The 18,491-nt window shown below is 50.6% G+C and overlaps 1 protein-coding gene across 2 annotated transcripts in view; it reads right to left on the bottom strand.

The window, feature by feature from the left end:
• Positions 1–11,272, bottom strand: part of ANKRD33B (ankyrin repeat domain 33B) — a 101,104-nt gene extending 89,832 nt beyond the window's left edge. For both annotated transcript variants that reach the window (XM_055422260.2, XM_055422261.2), the window contains exon 1: positions 10,907–11,272. In XM_055422260.2, coding sequence (XP_055278235.2) covers positions 10,907–11,272 — 366 coding nt within the window. The remainder of the gene's footprint in view (positions 1–10,906) is intronic.
• Positions 11,273–18,491: the final 7,219 nt, after the last annotated feature.

Genomic DNA, 18,491 nt, shown 5'->3' with positions numbered 1-18,491 from the left:
GGGTCCTCTGAAACAGGACGGTCAGCAGGCAAGAGCGTCTCTGGGTGACACCAGGACTCCTTGCCCTCGTCCAGCCATCAGACCATCCTGACGCTACCGTACACAGAATTCATTTCCTAGAAACCCACCCATTTCCTATGACCCTGACTCACAGACCCACAAAACCGTCCAGGCGGCTATGTCACCCCTGCTATTTTTAGCACATGACCATTTGTTTCCAAATACAAAGGCTGGAAGGTCTAGAAGGAAGTGATGCAGCCTGACCCTCCTGCTCGGAGCAGGCAGTGCCAGGTCCTTGGAGACGCCCGGGAGGTGAAACAGAAGTGGAAGGGGACTTCAGGAACGCACCGCAGCTGCTTGTTCTCAGCAGAACGTCGTGACTGGGTCAGGCCCTGAGAGTCCCAGGATGTACCAGGGCTCCCAGCCAGGGCTCTGCATGACTGTGAACTCACAGAAAATGAGTTTAGACTCTGCCCATTCTCCTGCAAGCCACAACTGCCACCCCCCTCAGTCAAAGGTGCTCCCGAGATGGGGTCCCAGCCCGCTGCCCTCCCCTCCCACCTTGCCTCACCTGCACCCATGGCCCCAGCCGCCACTGCCCTCAAGGTACAAACGCGTAACGCAAGATCCACCCTCTTCACTAACGCTTACATTTACACAAGGGCCCTTGCCAAGGGGCAGACACACTATTGGCCTGACCACCCCTCTCCGGAGAGACGTTTAATTTGCTCCCACCTTTTCCCTTGGCCGAAATTGAAGCTGCAGGACTAGAAACCCATCTTGAGGTTAATTCACCCACAGAGACAACAGCTGCCCTCCCTGAGCACCCACTGTTATGCCTAAGTCACTGACTCACTCTGCCTAGAACTTCCATGAGGTTGTTGTGAGCCTCATAAAAAGCACCCCCTTTTCTAGATGGGCATCCAGAGGAAACTGAGGCTGGGAAGACTCTGTGACTTGTCCGGGGTCATGTGGCCAACCTAAGGCTACCATCTTTGGCCACCACACTTGCTTTCTCCTCTCAGAATAAAGTTTCATAGTTCTTCCCACAAGTGAACATGCCCATCACCAAAGTTGCAGACTCTGGTTCTGTACACCTAGTGAGGGCCTAGGATCCTCCATTTGGGAGCAAACCCTAGATGACCACCTCATTGAACCACACTTGAGTAGCAACGTTCAAACACCCAATATTCCCATCAGTCCCATCTCCCCTTATTAACAACGTCTGATCTTGCTTTGGCTTCCAAAATCCAGTCTACTCATGTGGGAGGGCTGCAGATAAAAGGTAATGCATGCCTTCCCTCGTTTTTACTAAATTTTTGATTTTGAAATAGCGGTCAACTGACACGAAGCCACCCCTTCAGCCTTCCCCCCCAGTATCAACATCTTGCATAATCATAGTGCAAGAGCATCATGAAAGGGGCATTGCTGCATTCCACAGAGCTTGTTCAGGTGTCCCTGGGGTGTGTGTGTGGGTGTGGGTGTGCGCGTGTGTGTGTGTGCATGTGTCTGTGTGCGTGGTTCTCTGCCACTGTAACCCTTGTGTAGCTCCAGGTAACCACCAACACAATCTAGAAGCAGGCCTGTCCCAGGCAGAGTGCCATCCACTCCTCCCCGCAGAGCCCTAACCCAGCAATCCCCAGTCTGTTCTCCATTTCTGAAAGTGAAAGTAGCTCAGTTGTGTCTGACTCTTTGCGACCCCATGGACTATACAGTCCATGGAGTTCTCCAGGCCACAATACTGGAGTGGGTGGCCTTTCTCTTCTCCAGGGGACCTTCCCAAACCAGGGATCAAATCCAGGTCTCCCGCATTGCAGGCAGATTCTTTACCAGCTGAGCCACCAGGGAAGACCAAAAGAAGATCTCATCTCTACAACTGCATTACTTGGGGAAGATTACGTAAATAGAACCACATGGCATATAATCCTTAGAGATCCCCCCCCCCCCGGGCTTGGCCTAATTTCTTCATCTTCCTTCCTTCCTTCCTTCCTTCCTTCATTTATCCATTTCTTTAGCTGTGCTGGGTCCCCACTGCTGCGTGGGCTTTTCCCCAGCTGCAGTAAGCAGGAGTTCCTCTCTAGTTGTGGGGCACAGGCTTCTCGCTGCCCTCTTGCTGCAGAACATGGGCTCTAGGACACAGGCTCAGCCCTTGGGGCACACGGGCTTAGGTGCCCCGAGGCATGTGGGAGCTTCCCAGATTAGGGATCGAACCCGTGTCTCCTGCACTAGCAGGCGGATTCTTTACCGCTGAGCCTCCAGGGAAGCCCTTTATTTTCAACTGACTTCACATGTCTCTCCTTATCCCAGCAAATGTGCTGCTATAAACGTGACACTGTTCACTGGCCAGCACCGGCCCTGAGCAGAGGTCCTGCCTCTCCCCTGGCCTCGCCTCCACACCTCTCTCCGCTGGGATGCCCCTCACCAGGTGTGACCTTTCACCCATGAGCCAGCTACATTTCAGAAACAGAAGCCAGAGGGAAATGCTTGATTCCTTCGTCTCCCCCTTCCCCATCACATGCCTGCCCTGGATCTGAACTCATTCAGAAATGACATCGATATGCCTTTAGAAGCATACACTGTTTTTCTGATACTTTGAAATAGCTCTCAAATCCCACCCCTCCAATCCAATTTTGCCACCTACCCAACTGTCACTCAGGATTTCACATCTCCCATCATTTCCCTGTCTCTGACTTAGTAGAAATAAGTAAATGCCACCTTCAACTGTCTTCAAAATTCAGAAATATCATTAAAAATAGTCTCTATTATTTTTGTTACCACACACTGAGTGACATCAAGGATTTTTAATATCCTACTTCATCATAAAATCTGAACTCATAAACACACACACACCGTACATACATCATTATTCTGCCAACTGTCTAAAAGAATTACTTCCCAACCGCCTAGAATGAAACATATTTCCTTTGTTTACATAGTTTAACAACTTCTCTACATCCTTCTTATTTCTTTTAATTAAAGGAAATTACATATTGTTTTACATATGGAATTATTTTGACTTAATTTGGAGAAATTATAAAATATCACATGGTTGTGATTTAGATAATTGGGGCTTCCCTGATAGCTCAGTTGGTAAAGAATCTACCTGCAATGCAGGAGACCCCTGGTTTGATTCCTGGGTCAGGAAGATCCCCTGGAGAAGGGAAAGGCTACCCACTCCAGTATTCTTGGGCTTCCCTAGAGGCTCAGCTGGTAAAGAATCTGCATGCAATGAGGGAGACCTGGATTCAATCCCGGGTTGGGAAGATCCCGTGGAGAAGGGAAAGGCTACCCAATCCAGTATTCTGGCCTGAAGAATTCCCTGGACTGTATAGTCCACGGGGTCGCAAAGAGTCGGACATGACTGAGCGACTTTCACTATGATTTAGAATTATTGGCCCAATAGGCTATAAAGTCAGTCTCAAAAATTTTCAAAGTATCATGCAGACCATAGTCTCTGAATCAGGCTTTAAAGGTTACTTTATATAAGACCTAACAATATAGATTTAAAAAATTAAACACCATTCTAAATAACTTCTAGGTCAAACAAAAAAAAGGAAATCATTAATGTAAATGAGAACGTAACAATAATAAAATGCTACATATCAAAATTTGTGGGGAAAAATGAAAGTGATACTTTGAAAGTTATACGTAGAATAAATCTGAAGGAAGGAAATAATAAAAAGAAAAGCAGAAATTGATGAAATAGCAAAGAAGGAAACAGATCAGAATAAAAGTTGATTCTCTGAAAAGACAATAAAATGCTTTTGATGATATAAAGAGTCAGACACGACTGAATGACTAAGCAACACCAAGAAAGAGAAACAGCTCAAATGCAAAAATGTAAAAACACAGGATTACAGCAGAGATTAAAACGAGAATTCTGTGAAAAGCTCATACTATTAACCTTTAAAACTTCGGAGAAAAAAAGGGAACAGCTTCCTAGAAAAACAGAGGTTACCATAATGGATTCAGGAAGAAAGAGAAAATCGGAATAATCCTATAACCATCAGTTACTGACCTAAACGTCTGATCAGAGGAATTGAATTTTAGTAATTCACAGTTAGTTAAACAACACTTAAGGCTTTCCCTATACTGTAAAGTTTTCCCTATACTGTAGCCACCTCTACTAGAAGCTGTCATTCCCTTACCATATTGACATGAATATTGGGCAAATAAATGAGATTCCAAAGGAGTTCCTAAACCCTCTTACTGCTTTAGATTTTTATAACACCTCTGTCTTAGTCTGCCCTTATAAACATAGGATGGAAAAGAAATCAACTGTATAAAATCACTCCACAGAATTTCTGGGTAGCTCATTCCTCAAGTGCAGCCAGGAGGCAAAGGTGGGAGGATCAGAAACCCCTTGGAGAGGCTCACAGGGGTCAAAAGGCAGACCACAGGCAACTTCCGGGTCGTTCTAGAACCCAGCTGTCCTGACATATCTAGAGGCCCTCTTCCCTGAGCCCCACTTTCTTCTACTAAAAAATGATAGGGACCACCAACCTCTAAAATCCATCCCGGCTTCAAAACCCCCTGATAGTGCTTCTTCTAGGTTTCTGAAACCTACACACACACACAGCAAAAGCAGCATTAAATATAACCCTGTCCATCAAAATTAAAACAGGCCTTCAGGAGCTGATACTCACTGAGGCTGGATGGTTAAGACATGGGAAGTTCTTGATACCTTCTACTTGGGCACCGATCAGAAATGTTCCTCAATAAATTTTAAATAAACAGAAATGCTGAGGGTTAGTGAACAGCATCTGCTACAAGCAAAAGCAGATTCACACTTAGAGGGTAAATCCAGGCTTGGCTTTGTAACCTGCTTCAGCAGAACTGACGCTGAACCTTTCTCGCTCTGCTTGCTACCTGGCAACTCTGCCCCTGCCTGGGAAAACAGGCCCAGGCCCGCCTGCTGCAGGAGGAGGAACGACACAGAGCAGAGACCAGCCACCCCAGCCAAGACTGTCCCCGTCCTGCCATCTGCAGCCAGCCCCCAGCGAAAAGCAAATGCGGCTGAGACGGGCTGGGCTGCCCTTACCAGCATGTGACTGGTGTGTACACCCGTGCGGTTTCAGTTATTCGTAATGCAGCACTGCTGTGGCCATAGACAACAGATACACTCACATGAGGAACACAGGGGACACTTCATGACACTACAGAGGTGAATACGAGTCACTACACATTTGTCCAAACCCACAGAATGGCAACCCACTCCAGTATTCTTGCCTGGGAAATCCCATGGACAGAGAAGCCTGGCGGGCTTCATCCAGTCCATGGGGTTGAGAAAAAGTCGAACATGACACAGAAATGAAGCAACAAAACAATGTCCAGCACCAAGGGTGAACCGTAAGGTAAACTATGGAGTGTGGCTGATCGTGATGGATCAGTGTAACTTCATCAGTTACAGCAAACATACCACTCTGATGGGGGATGTTGACAATGGGGGCAGGAGGATGGGCCTCGGGATATATATACTAGAGGATATAAGGGAAATCCCTTTTCCTTCTCCTCAATTTTGCTGTGAACATAAAATTACTCTTTAAAAAATCATGTCCTTTTTTTTTTTTTTCATTTTGTGTTTTTTTTGCCACGCCTCACAGTATGTGAAATCTTAGTTCCCCAACCAAGGATCAAACCTTGCCCCCTGCAGTGGAAGCATGAAGTCTTAAGCACTGGACTGTCAGGGAAGTGCTGTCCTTTTTTAACCAGAAAATGAAAGAAATGAGGGACTCACTTGGCAGTCTAGTGGTTTAGACTCTCTGCTTCCACTACAAGGAGCGCAGGTTGGATTCCTGGTCAGGGAACTAGATTCTACATGCTGCAACTAAGACCATGCCCAGCCAAATAAATAAACATTAAAAAAAATCACTTCCTCAGTGATCAGTGCAAAAAAGTAGAGAAAAACAATAGAATGGGGAAAGCCTAGAGATCTCGTCAAGAAAATTAGAGATACCAAGGGAACATTTCATGCAAAGATAGGCACAATCAAGAACAGAAATGGTATGGACCTAACAAAAGCAGAAGATACTAAGAAAAGGTGGCAAGAATACACAGAACTATACAAAAAAGATCTTCACGAACCAGATAATCACTATGGTGTGATCATTCACCTAGAACCAGACATCGTGGAATGAAAAGTCAAGTGGGCCTTAGGAAGCATCACTATGAACAAAGCTAGTGGAGGTGATGGAATCCCAGTTGAGCTATTTCAAATCCTCAAAGATGATGCTGTGAAAGTGCTGCACTCAATTTGGAAAACTCAGCAGTGGCCACAGGCCTGGAAAAGGTCAGTTTTCATCCCAATCCCAGAGAAAGACAATGCCAAAGAATGTTCTAACTACCACACAATTGCTCTCATCTCACACCCTAGCAAAGTAATGCTCAAAATTCTCCAAGCCAGGCTTCAACAGTACATGAACCATAAACTTCCAGATGATCAAACTGGATTTAGAAAAGGCAGAGGAACCAGAGAACAAGTTGCCAACATCTGCTGGATCATTGAAAAAGCAAGAGACTTTCAGAAAAACATCTACTTCTGCATTATTGACTATGCCAAAGTCTTTGACTGTGTGGATCACAACAAACTGTGGAAAATTCTTCAAGAGATGGGAATACCAGACCACCTGACCTGCCTCCTGAGAAATCTGTAAGCAGTTCAAGAAGCAACGGTTAGAACTGGACAAGGAACAACAGACTGGTTCCAACTTGGGAAAGGAATGTGTCAAGGCTCTATATTGTCACTCTGTTTATTTAACTTATATGCAGAGTACATCATGAAAAATACCAGGCTGGAAGAAGCACAAGCTGGAATCAAGATTGCTGGAAGAAATATCAATAACCCCAGATATGCAGATGACAACACTCTCATGGCAGAAAGTGAAGAGGAACTGAAGAGACTCTTGATGAAGATGAAAGAGGAGAGTGAAAAAGCTGGCTTAAAACTCAACATACAAAAAACTAAGATCATGGCATCTGGTCCCATCACTTCACAGCAAATAGATCGGGAAACAATGGAAACAGTTAGAGACTTTATTTTCTCAGGCTCCAAAATCACTGCAGATGGTGACTGCAGCCTTCCTGAGCCAATTGAGCAAATGGATGAAGGGGTCTTTGAAACATTTCAGCAAGAGAAACTAGAACTTAAACATGTAAGAGAAGGATCCCGTCAAGAGACGAGGGGGACTTCCCTGACGGTCCAGTGGTTAGGGCTTCTGCTTCCACTGCTGAGGAGCCGGGTTTAATCTCTGGCCACGGAAGTAAGTTCTGATAAGCCACGTGGCATGACCAGAATAAATTTAATTTTTTTTAATTAAAAAAAGTACAATATTTTCAAGGTAGCAGAATTGGGCCTAATTTGGTTCAAGAGCTGTCTGACATTCAAACCGCCGTTCTGGAACAGTGAATGTAGCACAAACACTTCCTTTGGTTGCGGGCCTCTGCAGAGTTGTCAGGGCCTTACCTCGGGAGAGAAGTGAAGAATTAAGAAGGAGAATTGTCCCCGAGTCAGCAGGAACAAAACAAGCATAAATCTACAAGACAGCAGAGCACACTCTGAATACTTCTGAAGGATTGTTAGACAAATATTTACATGTTGCATATTCAATTATGCAATCCTTTTAGAACAATAAATATTTTAGAAGGAGACTCTGCTGAGCCAGGTCCAAAATTCTACCAATCTCAGGAGCCAGGAAACAACAGACTTTTTTTTTTTCTTGGCCATGCAGCGCAGCACGGGGAATCTAGTTCCCTGACTAGGGATCAAACCCTTATCCCTTGCATTGGAAACCTAGAGTCTGAACCACTGGACCACCAGCAAAGTCCTCAGAACACACCTTCTTAAACAAAACAAGTCTGATTCTTAGTTAACTCCAGCCAAATTAAACCTCTCTCACCTTGGTAAACTCTCTTCTTAATGGACCGGAGATCAACAGCTCAATAAACACACCCCTTAAAAAGCCTTTAGAGACATTTCCCTTCTGGAAAGCACTGGGGGCTGTTACCCTTTAATCACTGGGCACTATTACCCTCTAAGCACTGGGTGAAGTGAAGTGAAGAAGTGAAGTGAAGTCGCTCAGTCATGTCTGACTCTTTGCGACCCCGTGGACTGTAGCCTACCAGGCTTCTCCGTCCATGGGATTATTATTATTGTCTAAGCACCTGGTACTATCACTCTGAGTTCTTCCTCAATTAAAAGGTGAAGACTCTCAAGGCAGAGAGCGTGTGATTCGGGAGCCCCTGCAGCGCCCACTCGTGCCTGGCACACAGTAGGTCTGCAGTGAACGCTCATCAGTGGCTCCATCTGCTACAGGGTCGTGTTTTGGCCCTTGTGACACTTCATGCTGTCAAAGGGCTTCAGAAAGACAGAGGCTGTTTGATAACAGGATCAAGAAGCCACCGGGAAGAACAGAAGCTCTCGCCTCACCCCCTCAAAGCCCAGAACACAGGACCCACTTTTTCTGATCAGAAGATAAAAGGGCTTGATGGGCTGTGGGCCTTTGTCATTGATGGGCTGTGGGCTGTTTCTCCATCCTGATTTGGCAGGGAGCAAAGAGGAGGCTCAGAGCAGAAAAATGAAGGGAGACTCTGTAATTAAGGGGGAAAGCACAAAGAAAAATAGCTTTGCCTGATCTCAAGAAAAAAAAACAAAAACAAAACTGGAGGATGTCTCTTCTGAGCATGGAGAAGGAAGGTGAGTGAAAAGAGGACAAGACAGGAAACAGGACCACGTCAGAGAGCTGCGCTAGGGATCTAGTGCTCAGCAGCCTGGCAGATTGAAGCTGCGTCAGCCCCACGTCACAGCGGGGAAACTGAGGCAGCGGGGTGCTGAGAGACCGGAGCTGGCCACCCCTGACTCTGCACTGAGGGAGAGGCGTTCACAGTGAAAGTTGCTCAGTCGCGTCTGACTCTTTGCAACCCAATGGACTATACAGTCCCTGGAATTCTCCAGGCCAGAATACTGGAGTGGGTAGCCTTTCCTTTCTCCAGGGCATCTTCCCGAGCCAGGGATTGAATCCAGGTCTCCCGCATTGCAGGCGGATTCCTTACCAGCTGAGCCACAAGGGAAACCCAAGAATACTGAATACTGGAGTGGGTAGCCTATCCCTTCTCCAGGGGATCTCCCTGATTCAGGAATCGAACCCTGGTCTCCTGCATTGCAGGTGGATTCTTTACCAACTGAGCTATCAGTGAAGCCCTCCAGGCTTTTACAAGAGACCACAGAACTCAGTGCGACCGACCCAAGCCCCTTGAGGATGGTTCACGCTGTCCTCAGCAGTCTCCAGTACAGCTGCTTTCTAACTTTTATTTTTTGCCCCCAAAGGAAACACAACAAAGCACAGCCTAGTGGAGCTCAGAGTGGGGGCTGGACAACCCAGGCCCCAGGAGACCCCAAGCTCCCCCCAACAGGGGGAGATCCACCCCATCCCTGACCCTTCCTGACCCTTGTGGGGCTTCCTTTAAGGCAGCCCCCGGTTACCTGCTTCAGGAAACTGAGGTCTCCCGTGAACATCTGTGAAAAGTCACCTTGGTAAAAGCGAAAGCAGAGCTGTACAGTCAGCCCGGGCCCAGCCCTCCCCGCCAGAGGGAGGGCTGGGGTGCAGGCATCCCCGGGGTGTCCCAGGGTCACCGGGGTAATGCTGCCCACGCGGGCCCCTCTCCAGCTCTTGGAGCCTTCGGGATCTGGGGGCCAGCACCACCTGACACATTACACCAAGCGGAGAGCCTTCCCCAAGTTCAACTGCGGTGTCAAGTTCGACCGTATCTGCAGGAGCTCCAGTCTGCCTGAGCCGGGCCCAGACCACAGGCAGGGGAGGAACACCTCCGCGCCCACCCCCTCTCCCCGCGATAAACCAAAGGCACCCGGCTCCCCCGGTTTCCAAGGAGACGCACATCCTTCCCATCAGTGTGGGACCTCCCCAGCAAAAACACATTCCCTCCGGCTGCGCGCCAGGCGGAGACTGCCCACCCCGCGGGACCCGGGGACCGTGACAGGCAGGGAGACCGCGGCCACTGTCCGCTGGGCACCGACCCAGGGCACCTGGCCGCCGCGCTCACCCTGCGGCTTGCCTCCTTCCGCGGCTTTGGTGGGCTGCGCTCCGAGAGCCAGTCCTTCTCGAGCCAACTTTTTCTTTCTTTTTTTCTGTGTTTCTCATCGTCCCTGAGTCTTGTCATGACTCATGGATCCCTCGTGCTTCTCCCCACCCCCACGCCCGCCTGCCCTGCGGGTGTGCTCCTGCCGCCCGGCTGTGCTCCCCTCCGGGGACCTCCCCGGGGGAGGGGGGCGCGCGACGGCCCCTGCTCTCCGCGGTGACCGTGCGGATAGCCCAGTCGGAGATCGCGCAGGCCGGCCACCGCGTGGGTCACTGGGCGCGGCCGCGCGTAGGCAGGGGGAGGGATGCGAGGAAGCAGGGGGTCCCAGAGCCAACTCCGAACCTGGGAGGCGAGCAGAAGCTGATCCGCGCTAGGGCGTGGAAGGCCAAGCGCAGGAGCAGCGAGAGGGCCGAACCCTGGGGGCACTGGGGGCGACTGGGGCATTTTGCAGAAGGGATTTCCCCTGCAGGTGAGGAGGGTTGACGGTCAGAGGGGACCCGGAGTGAAGGGACCCGCGAGATGCCCCAACTCAGATCCCAGCGCGGATCCCAGGGGAGCATCGGAAGACTCCGCGGGAGGGAAACTAGAAGGGGCTGCGGTGAGCACGCGGGTCTGGCGACGGTCCCCTCGGCGCTGTGACCTCGGAGCAATAGTGCGGCTCCCCACGGCCGGGGATGGGCAGGACGCCCAGGGCGCCGGGCGCGTCGCGTGCCGGTGGAGCCGGCAAACGGAGCTCTCGGCCGCGGCAAAGTCACCGCCGGGCCGGGGCAAGGAGGGCGGAGGGGCCCCGCACCCCGCGCGGGCGCGCTCTTACCCGGCCGTTGCGGTCGGTCTCCTGCACCTCCTCAGCGCTGGGCCCCCGCCGCACCAGCGCCCTCAGCAGCCCCACGTCGTTGGCGCAGGCGGCGCGCAGGAGGTTCGCCGCCTCCGGGACGCCCTCCGGAACGGCCTCCGGAGCGCTCTCGGCGCTCGCGGAGCTGTACTCCTCCTCGTCTCCGTAAGGGTAGAAGGAGTCGTCCGAGGCGATGCTGCGGGTGTCGGGCAGACTCGAGAAGTCCTCGTACTCCTCGTAGTCAGCTGGGTCCTCCCCGGCCTGCGCGTCCCGGGGTGGGGACGGTGGCTCTGGGGACACGCGTCGCGCCCCGCCGCCCTCCGGCCCGGGCCCGGCCAGCAGCACCATGCCGGCGGCCGGGGCGCGGGCCGGGGGGCCGGGGAGCGGGCCGGGAGCCGGGGACGCCGGGCGCGCACCGAGGTCACCGCCCCTTGTCCCCGGCGGCCCCAGAAAAGCAGGCGGGCTCCGCGCGCTCCAGCTCGGCGGAAACGCGCGCCGGCCCGCCGCGCTCCTAGACTCGAGTCAGCGGAGGCTGGAGAAAGCCCCTCGGGGGTAGGAGGAGCCGCGGGGGTTTCCGAGCGCGGCGGGCGGGCGGGGACCGCGCGGGAGGCGGGCCGGGGTGGCCGAGCCCGAGGAGGCGCGCGCCGCGGGGTCCCGCGCCGCACCCGCCCCCCCAACCCGGCGCGATCCTGGCAAAAGTTAAGAGCCAAGCAGGGGGCGCCTCGGCCCCGCGGGTTCGGCGCAGCCGGCTGCTGTGCCCGGGAGCTGAGAAATGCGCACGCGGGAGAACCAGAAGCGACAACTAAAGGACCCGAACGCCCTCGTGGCTGGCGGCCCCGCCCCTGCTCTCGGGATGAGGGTGAAGGTGGGGGTCGGAGGACGCCGCGGGCTGAGCCGTCGGGAACACCAAATCCCTGGGCCCGGAGCCGCCCCGGGCGTCAGGCCTGCGGGCTCGGGAGGGGGTTGGGGGGGCAGTTTCTCAACGTCCGAGACACCCAGCCTGTTTGTGCATTTTTTCCGGGAGTCTGGGCTCCGACGCCAACTTCGCTCCCGGGTTAAGACCGCCCTGGGCACGGAGGACGGCTGGCTGCGTGCGAGGGTCCAGCTGGGGACCCTGCACCTCTGAACCGGGACCTCCGGGCTGCCCCCGGGGACATCCCAGGCCGAGGCGGGGCGGGAGACCCGGGAGAGGACCCGGGCCAGCGGTCCCTTTCGGATGGCTTCTCAACGAGCGCCTCGGAGCCGCTGGCTTGGAGCCGCCGCGGGTGGGGGGATGACATCTGGGTGGGAAGGGGCGGCTCCAGGCCCAAAGGGTTCTCCCCTCCCTCCCCCCTGGCCAGGGTCCCTTTATCTGCGGAGTCGAGACGGATTCACGGGCGGAGGCCACCACCCCGGCTCAGACTCCGCGACTGCTTGCCAAACACAGAGAGCCGGCCCGCAGCGACGGCCGGGTCCCATGCCCGAACCACCCCCCCAAGCCCGGTCCCCCCCGGCCGGAGCCTGGCCTACCCCCCCACCCCGCCCTGTCGGTCCCAGCGCAGGGGGTGAGGACCCGCCGCGGGGAGCCTCTGACCTCCTAGAGGAGGACGCACCGTGGGACCGTGGGCCAGATCCTCATGGGAAAAGCTTTTAGGACAGGGGAGATGTGGCATGAGGGTTGGGGCCGTCGGGGGGCGTCGCATCTGGGACAGAAAGCCCCTCAGGTCCAGGGGCGGACGCGGAGACCACGGGTGAAACAGCTCCTCTTTCTCTCTGCCTCCTCACCCTCCTTTCCTTCTTTAATTTCCACCGCTCTAGACAGCGTGCCTACCAGGTGCCAACGCCTGAGAGGCCCTCGGGGAGCAAAGGTGAACAAAACCGGGCGGCCGCGGGCGCTGGGGACAAACTAGGAGATTCCAGGCCTGGGCGGGCAGGCTGAGGGCCACAGTGGGGAACGCGGTCAAAGACACCACCGGGGAGGGTTGGCGGGGGCCTGAGTGAGGTTCCCACTGCCTAGGCCTCTGCATCTTGAGGCCCTGGCGTTCCAGTGCGACGCGCCCGTGGTGATCTCCGCGGCCTCCAGTGCCGTCCGGGCTGACCGGGAACCTGGCATCCCCGAGATCTCGGGAGGACGGGGTGGGGCTGCGGACAGGAGAGATGGACGCCCCAGTGAGCTTTGAGCCGAAAGTGAACCCGGGCTCACCGGCCTCCTGTAGTCCGGGGCTTTCTCTCCGAAGCCAAAAATACCCCGGGTCATAGTTTGCTTTTTCTTTTCTAAGCAGCCATATTTACATAAATCCCCACTGGAAATTTCCACCTTTCAAGACTGACCGCTGTTTTTGGTGTTTCCAGAGGCAAAATGAAGTCAGGGGATTTTTACAAATTGAAGTGACCCTCCCCCTCTGCCCTGGCAGAGAGATGAGTTTGCTAACCTTCCCCTCTGCTCAGCCCAGGCCAGCTGTGTGGTACCGAAGTACCTGAAGAGCTGGGCCGGAGAGCTGGGCCTGGGTCTCCAGGGATGGGACAGGGCCCTTCCCCCGGCTGTGGTCCTGGAGTGGGGAAGTGGACCCCCAGGAGTGGATCCCCCAGGAGTGGGCAGCCCCTAAGTCCCCATCCCTGGGTATTTCACCACCAAAGTTACGCTCTGTCTTCAGAGTTCACCACTTCCTCCTTTCCTTCCTTGGAAAGTTGGTTGCAAATATCACTACATGGTTTAACCTTTAAAGGCAAACTTCTGAAATGGTCAGCTCCAAATAAAAACTAGCCTTTTGTGAGGGATCCAACTCCAAACCGAACTGGTTTTCCCTTTTAGAAATGCTCCCCTTTTACCACAAAGACAAGAGATGCTCAGTGTTCTGAGAGAACACACAATTAGGCCTTGGGGGTTTTAAGTCAACACTATATGTACCAAATCTACCCAAGAAGGAGAAAGCAGCTTATCAAAACTGCCAACACACTCAGGAGAACTCTTAAACAGGTAACATTTTACAGAACTGTATTTGATCCAAGACAGTTAAGTTTCAATGGAATAGCTGAATTCAATTATTTTGATTGATGATGATTAAGTTTTTTAATATTAATATTCTATTATTTTTTTTCTCTTGAGCTTTTTATTTTGTAATAGGGTATAACCAATTGACAATGTTGTGATAGTTAAGTTTTATACATGTATGACAAATTAAGTTTTATACATGTATGACAAAGCTGGTTGATTCAGTTGAATAATTTGTTCTTGGGCTATTAAAAAAAAATTCACTATTTTAGTTATATTTCCCAAAGAGGCCACCTAACTGTAATAGCTATAACAGGAAGGTCTTAAAAAATTACAAGCAGTCTATTTAAAGACTGAAAACTGAATGCACCTGTAATGGCACACTCCCCACAAAATTTGTTTAGAAAGCAAAGTGAGATGACCTAACAGGGGAGCCAACCTGAACCCTCCCCATGCATGTGTGTGTGCTAAGTCGCTTCAGTCACTTCAGACTCTTTGCCATCCCAGGGACTGCAGCCCACCAGGCTCCTCTGACCATGGGGATTCTTCAGGCAAGAAATACTGGAGTGGGTTGCCATGCCCTCCTCCAGGGGATCTTCCCAACCCAAGGATCAAACCCATGTCTCTTATGTCTCCTGCATTGGCAGGTGGGTTCATTGCTCATCAAATAAGCAAGGTCCCAACCTTTAGAATAGAACGAATGGCAGAATGATTTTAAGCATTTCGTATGTCTGAAGTTTAGCACGCAGGAACTGTTGACTTTCATTATTATGTGAGTTGGAGTATCCATTCACCGTATGACATAAACTTCTCTGCAGCCTCGGGTGCTCCAAATGTGTTGCCCTATTTGCCGGGAGAACTACCCATGTGAGGTGAATGAGAAGTGCTTTTCATTGTTTCTTTTGGAAGGCAGTGCACCTTGGGATAAAGTGCAGACTGTGCTGTCTGACAAACTGACTTCTGATGACATCTCCACTGTTGAGTTGCAATCATAATCGTTCTAGATCTTGACTGAGTTACACCTGTATTTGACTAGTCTTGATATTTAGGATATTCCCAGAATTTTCCTACTGTATCTGTAAAGAAAATGAAATGGCGCTGTCCATTCCAATTCTACAAGGATCAAGTCATAAGGCATTGCAGTCACCCACTGACAGGGGAATTCAACATGGAAAGAAAAAAAGAGGACATATTTTGTGCTTTGGATGTCTGCCCCTCGATGGTTAAGATACACATCTAAGGAACAATTTCCATGATCCTAGATTCTTGCATCTTTCCATACAGAGAAAAGCACTAAACTCGTTAATTTGAGATGTCTCTTCTTTGTGACTCGTAGTGCTCTTTTGACTTTCGGTTCCATGTTTTTTCCAGCAAATTATACATATAGGTCCCTCAGACAGTAAAGAATCTGCCTTCAATGCAGGAGACTCAGGTTTGATCCCCGGGTCAGGAAGAGACTCTGGAGAAGGGAGTGACTACCTACTCCAGTATTGCCTGGACAATTCCATGGACAGAGGAGCCTGGCTGGCAGGCTACAGTCTATGGGGTCACAAAGAGTCAGACATGAATGAGTGACCAACACTTTCACTTTCCCGTTCCACTCCATACCTCTTTCAAAGCAGTTCCTCGGAGTTATCTGAGAGGCTGGTTCCCAGACTATATGCTCAGTAAGGTCTCGATGAAACTTAACTCGCAGATTTTACATTCTGTGCTTTTATTTCAGCACCTGAAACAGGAGGCAAGAAGGGTGAGTACAACGTTTGGAAGAAAGACACAGCCATGAGGACACAACAAAAACTGGTTAGAACCAAGGAGGTCCAAGATGGCGGAGGAGTCAACTCCCAGTGGCCCGTGAGCCTCATTATGCGCTTATTATAATATGCACTCATTGTGCTCATTATGTGCTCATGGCCAGGCTCCTCTGTTCATGGAATTTTCCTGGCAAAGATACTGGAGTGGGTGGCCATTTCCTTCTCCAGGGGCTCTTCCTGACCTAGGGATCGAACTTGGGTCTCTCGCATAGCAGGCAGATTCTCTTCCATTTGAGCCAACAAGGAAGCCCCCATTATAATATATTAGCATCTAAATGACAGTGAAGTGAAAAGTGAAAGTGAAGTCGCTTAGTCGTGTCCAACACTTTGTGACCCCCATGGACTACAGCCTACCAGGGTTGCCATTTCCTTCTCCAGGGGATCTTCCCAACTCAGGGATTGAACCCTGGTCTCCCGCATTCCTGGCAAATGCTTTACCCTCTGAGCCACCAGGGAAGCCCAGCACCATGACAGTTCATCAGAGGCTAACCATAAAACACCCAAAATTGGGGATATCCCAATTCTTGAAAACTCTCAACCCTTCACTGAAATAGAATAATTCTCCCACTCCTTCACCTACGAAAGTATTCAGCCCGTAAAAACTAGCCACCCAAAATTTCCAGGCTTCTCACCTTCTGAGATGGTCCACACTCTGTGGGGTGTGTTTCTCTCAAGGCCAATCTTGTCTTTTGAGGTAGACTGCATTCTGTCTATGAAATGTGTATCTCTCTAAATAAATCCAATTCTTACCTATCACTTAGTCTCTCAATGAATTCTTTCTGCTACAAGATGTGAAGAACCTGAGCTTAGGGAATTCCTTGGTGGTCCAGTGGTTAGGACTTCATGCTTCCACTACAAGGGCCATAGGTTCGATTCCTCATCGGGGAAGTAAAGGGTAACTAAGCCTGCACACCACAACTAGAGTCCAAGGTCCAAAATGAAAGATCCTGCATGATGCAATGAAGATCCCCAGTGTCAAAACAAGACCTGATGCAGACAAATAAATAAAACAGGTAAATAAAATATTTTAACAACAACAAAGACAGCACCTTCAAGTCCCAATCTGTGTTTTGGCCGGGATCCAGTCCCAGCCCTTGGTTCAAGTCCCATCTGATTTGCATGGTTTCAGCAATCAAATAGAAGTAACTTAGCATGTCCTGGAGTCCATCTACAGAATGACTGGGCCAGATTATCCATCTGACCTACTTAGAGATACTAGGAACCGTCTCTTGTGTATTTCTGGCTCTCCTCATTAAAGAGATTAACCGCCCTCTGCCTCTAACTCCATTCAGTGGACAGCGATGCGATCCTTCCCGTGGTAATCGGGATTGGTGCAGCCATTTGAGAACTTCATCTTCTTTCAGGGAGGATTTCTGCCCTTGTGGGTAAATATTTGGAGGAAGTGTGTGCATGCGTGCTCCTCACCGCCAGCCCTGCTGCCTTGTTCCTGCTCTTCATGGGAATTAGAGATAGAAGGGTATCACTAGAGAAGCCATGTTTACTTCAAGGACAGAAGGCCTTGGCTCCTCACCTGAATAAAAGTGGTTGGATTTTTAAGGTTAATTTAGGGAGTCATATGTGATAGAAAGAGTTATTCAAGGAACTACTCAGCAGAAGACTACATGACCCACCCTGGCCTTCTACCCTAGGAACAGGGCAAATACCTATTTCCCCCATCATTACCCCTTTGTTCATGCACCTCTAATAGTTTCTATTACTGTTTTCCAACAATTGTTTGCAAAACTGTCTTCCTTCTTATAACCTGAGAAGTCACAGAATTCAAGGACCAGGTCTTACTAGTTTTTTTGCGGGGGGGCGGTATAGTTGATTTATCAGTTCAGTTCAGTTCAGTCGCTCAGTCGTGTCCGACTTTCCACGACCCCATGAACCGCAGCACGCCAGGCCTCCCTGTCCATCACCAACTCCCGGAGTTCACTCAAACTCATGTCCACAGAGTCGGTGATGCCATCCAGCCATCTCATTCTCTGTCATCCCCATCTCCTCCCGCCCCCAACCTTTCCCAGCATCAGAGTCTTTTCCAGTGAGTCAACTCGTCGCATGAGGTGGCCAAAGTATTGGAGTTTCAGCTTTAGCATCAGTCCTTCCAATGCACACCCAGGATTGATCTCCTTTAGAATGGACTGGTTGGATCTCCTTGCAGTCCAAGGGACTCTCAAGAGTCTTCTCCAGCACCACAGTTCAAAAGCATCAATTCTTCGGCGACCAGCTTTCTTCGCTAATGTTGTATTAATTTCTCCTGTACAGCAAAGTGATTCTGCCATATAGACATTCTTTTTCATATTCTTTTCCATTATGGTTTATCATAGGATATTGAATATAGTTCCCTGTGCTATACTGTAGGAACTTAATTTATTACTAGTTTTTTAATTTCCAGCATCTAAGAAGATGTCTCACCATCTTGATTGAAAGTGAAAATGAAGTTGCTCAGTCGTGTCCTACTCTTTGCGACCCCATGGACTGTAGCCCACCAGGCTCCTCTGTCCACGGGATTTGGGATCTTCCTGACCCAGGGATTAAACCCATGTCTCCTGTATTGCAGGCTTTCCTTTCTGAGCCACCAGGAGAAGACATGGCATCCTAAACCAGCCTCTGCCATCTCTTGGGACCTTCTGAATTTAGACAAGATCAAGTACAGAGTAGCAACCTGAACTTACTACTTCTAAGTCTTGAGACCTTCAGGAATTAAAAACCAACATATCATCAAAGGTAGGAAGACAGTGTTTCAGGAAAGAAAAATGAGATGTAACAAGATGGTCAAGTCCCA

Source organism: Moschus berezovskii, chromosome 18, assembly GCF_049115385.1.
Source record: "Moschus berezovskii isolate FMDL1 chromosome 18, NW_MosBer_1.0, whole genome shotgun sequence".
Taxonomy (NCBI): domain Eukaryota; kingdom Metazoa; phylum Chordata; class Mammalia; order Artiodactyla; family Moschidae; genus Moschus; species Moschus berezovskii.
This window is presented reverse-complemented; position numbering and strand designations above follow the sequence as displayed.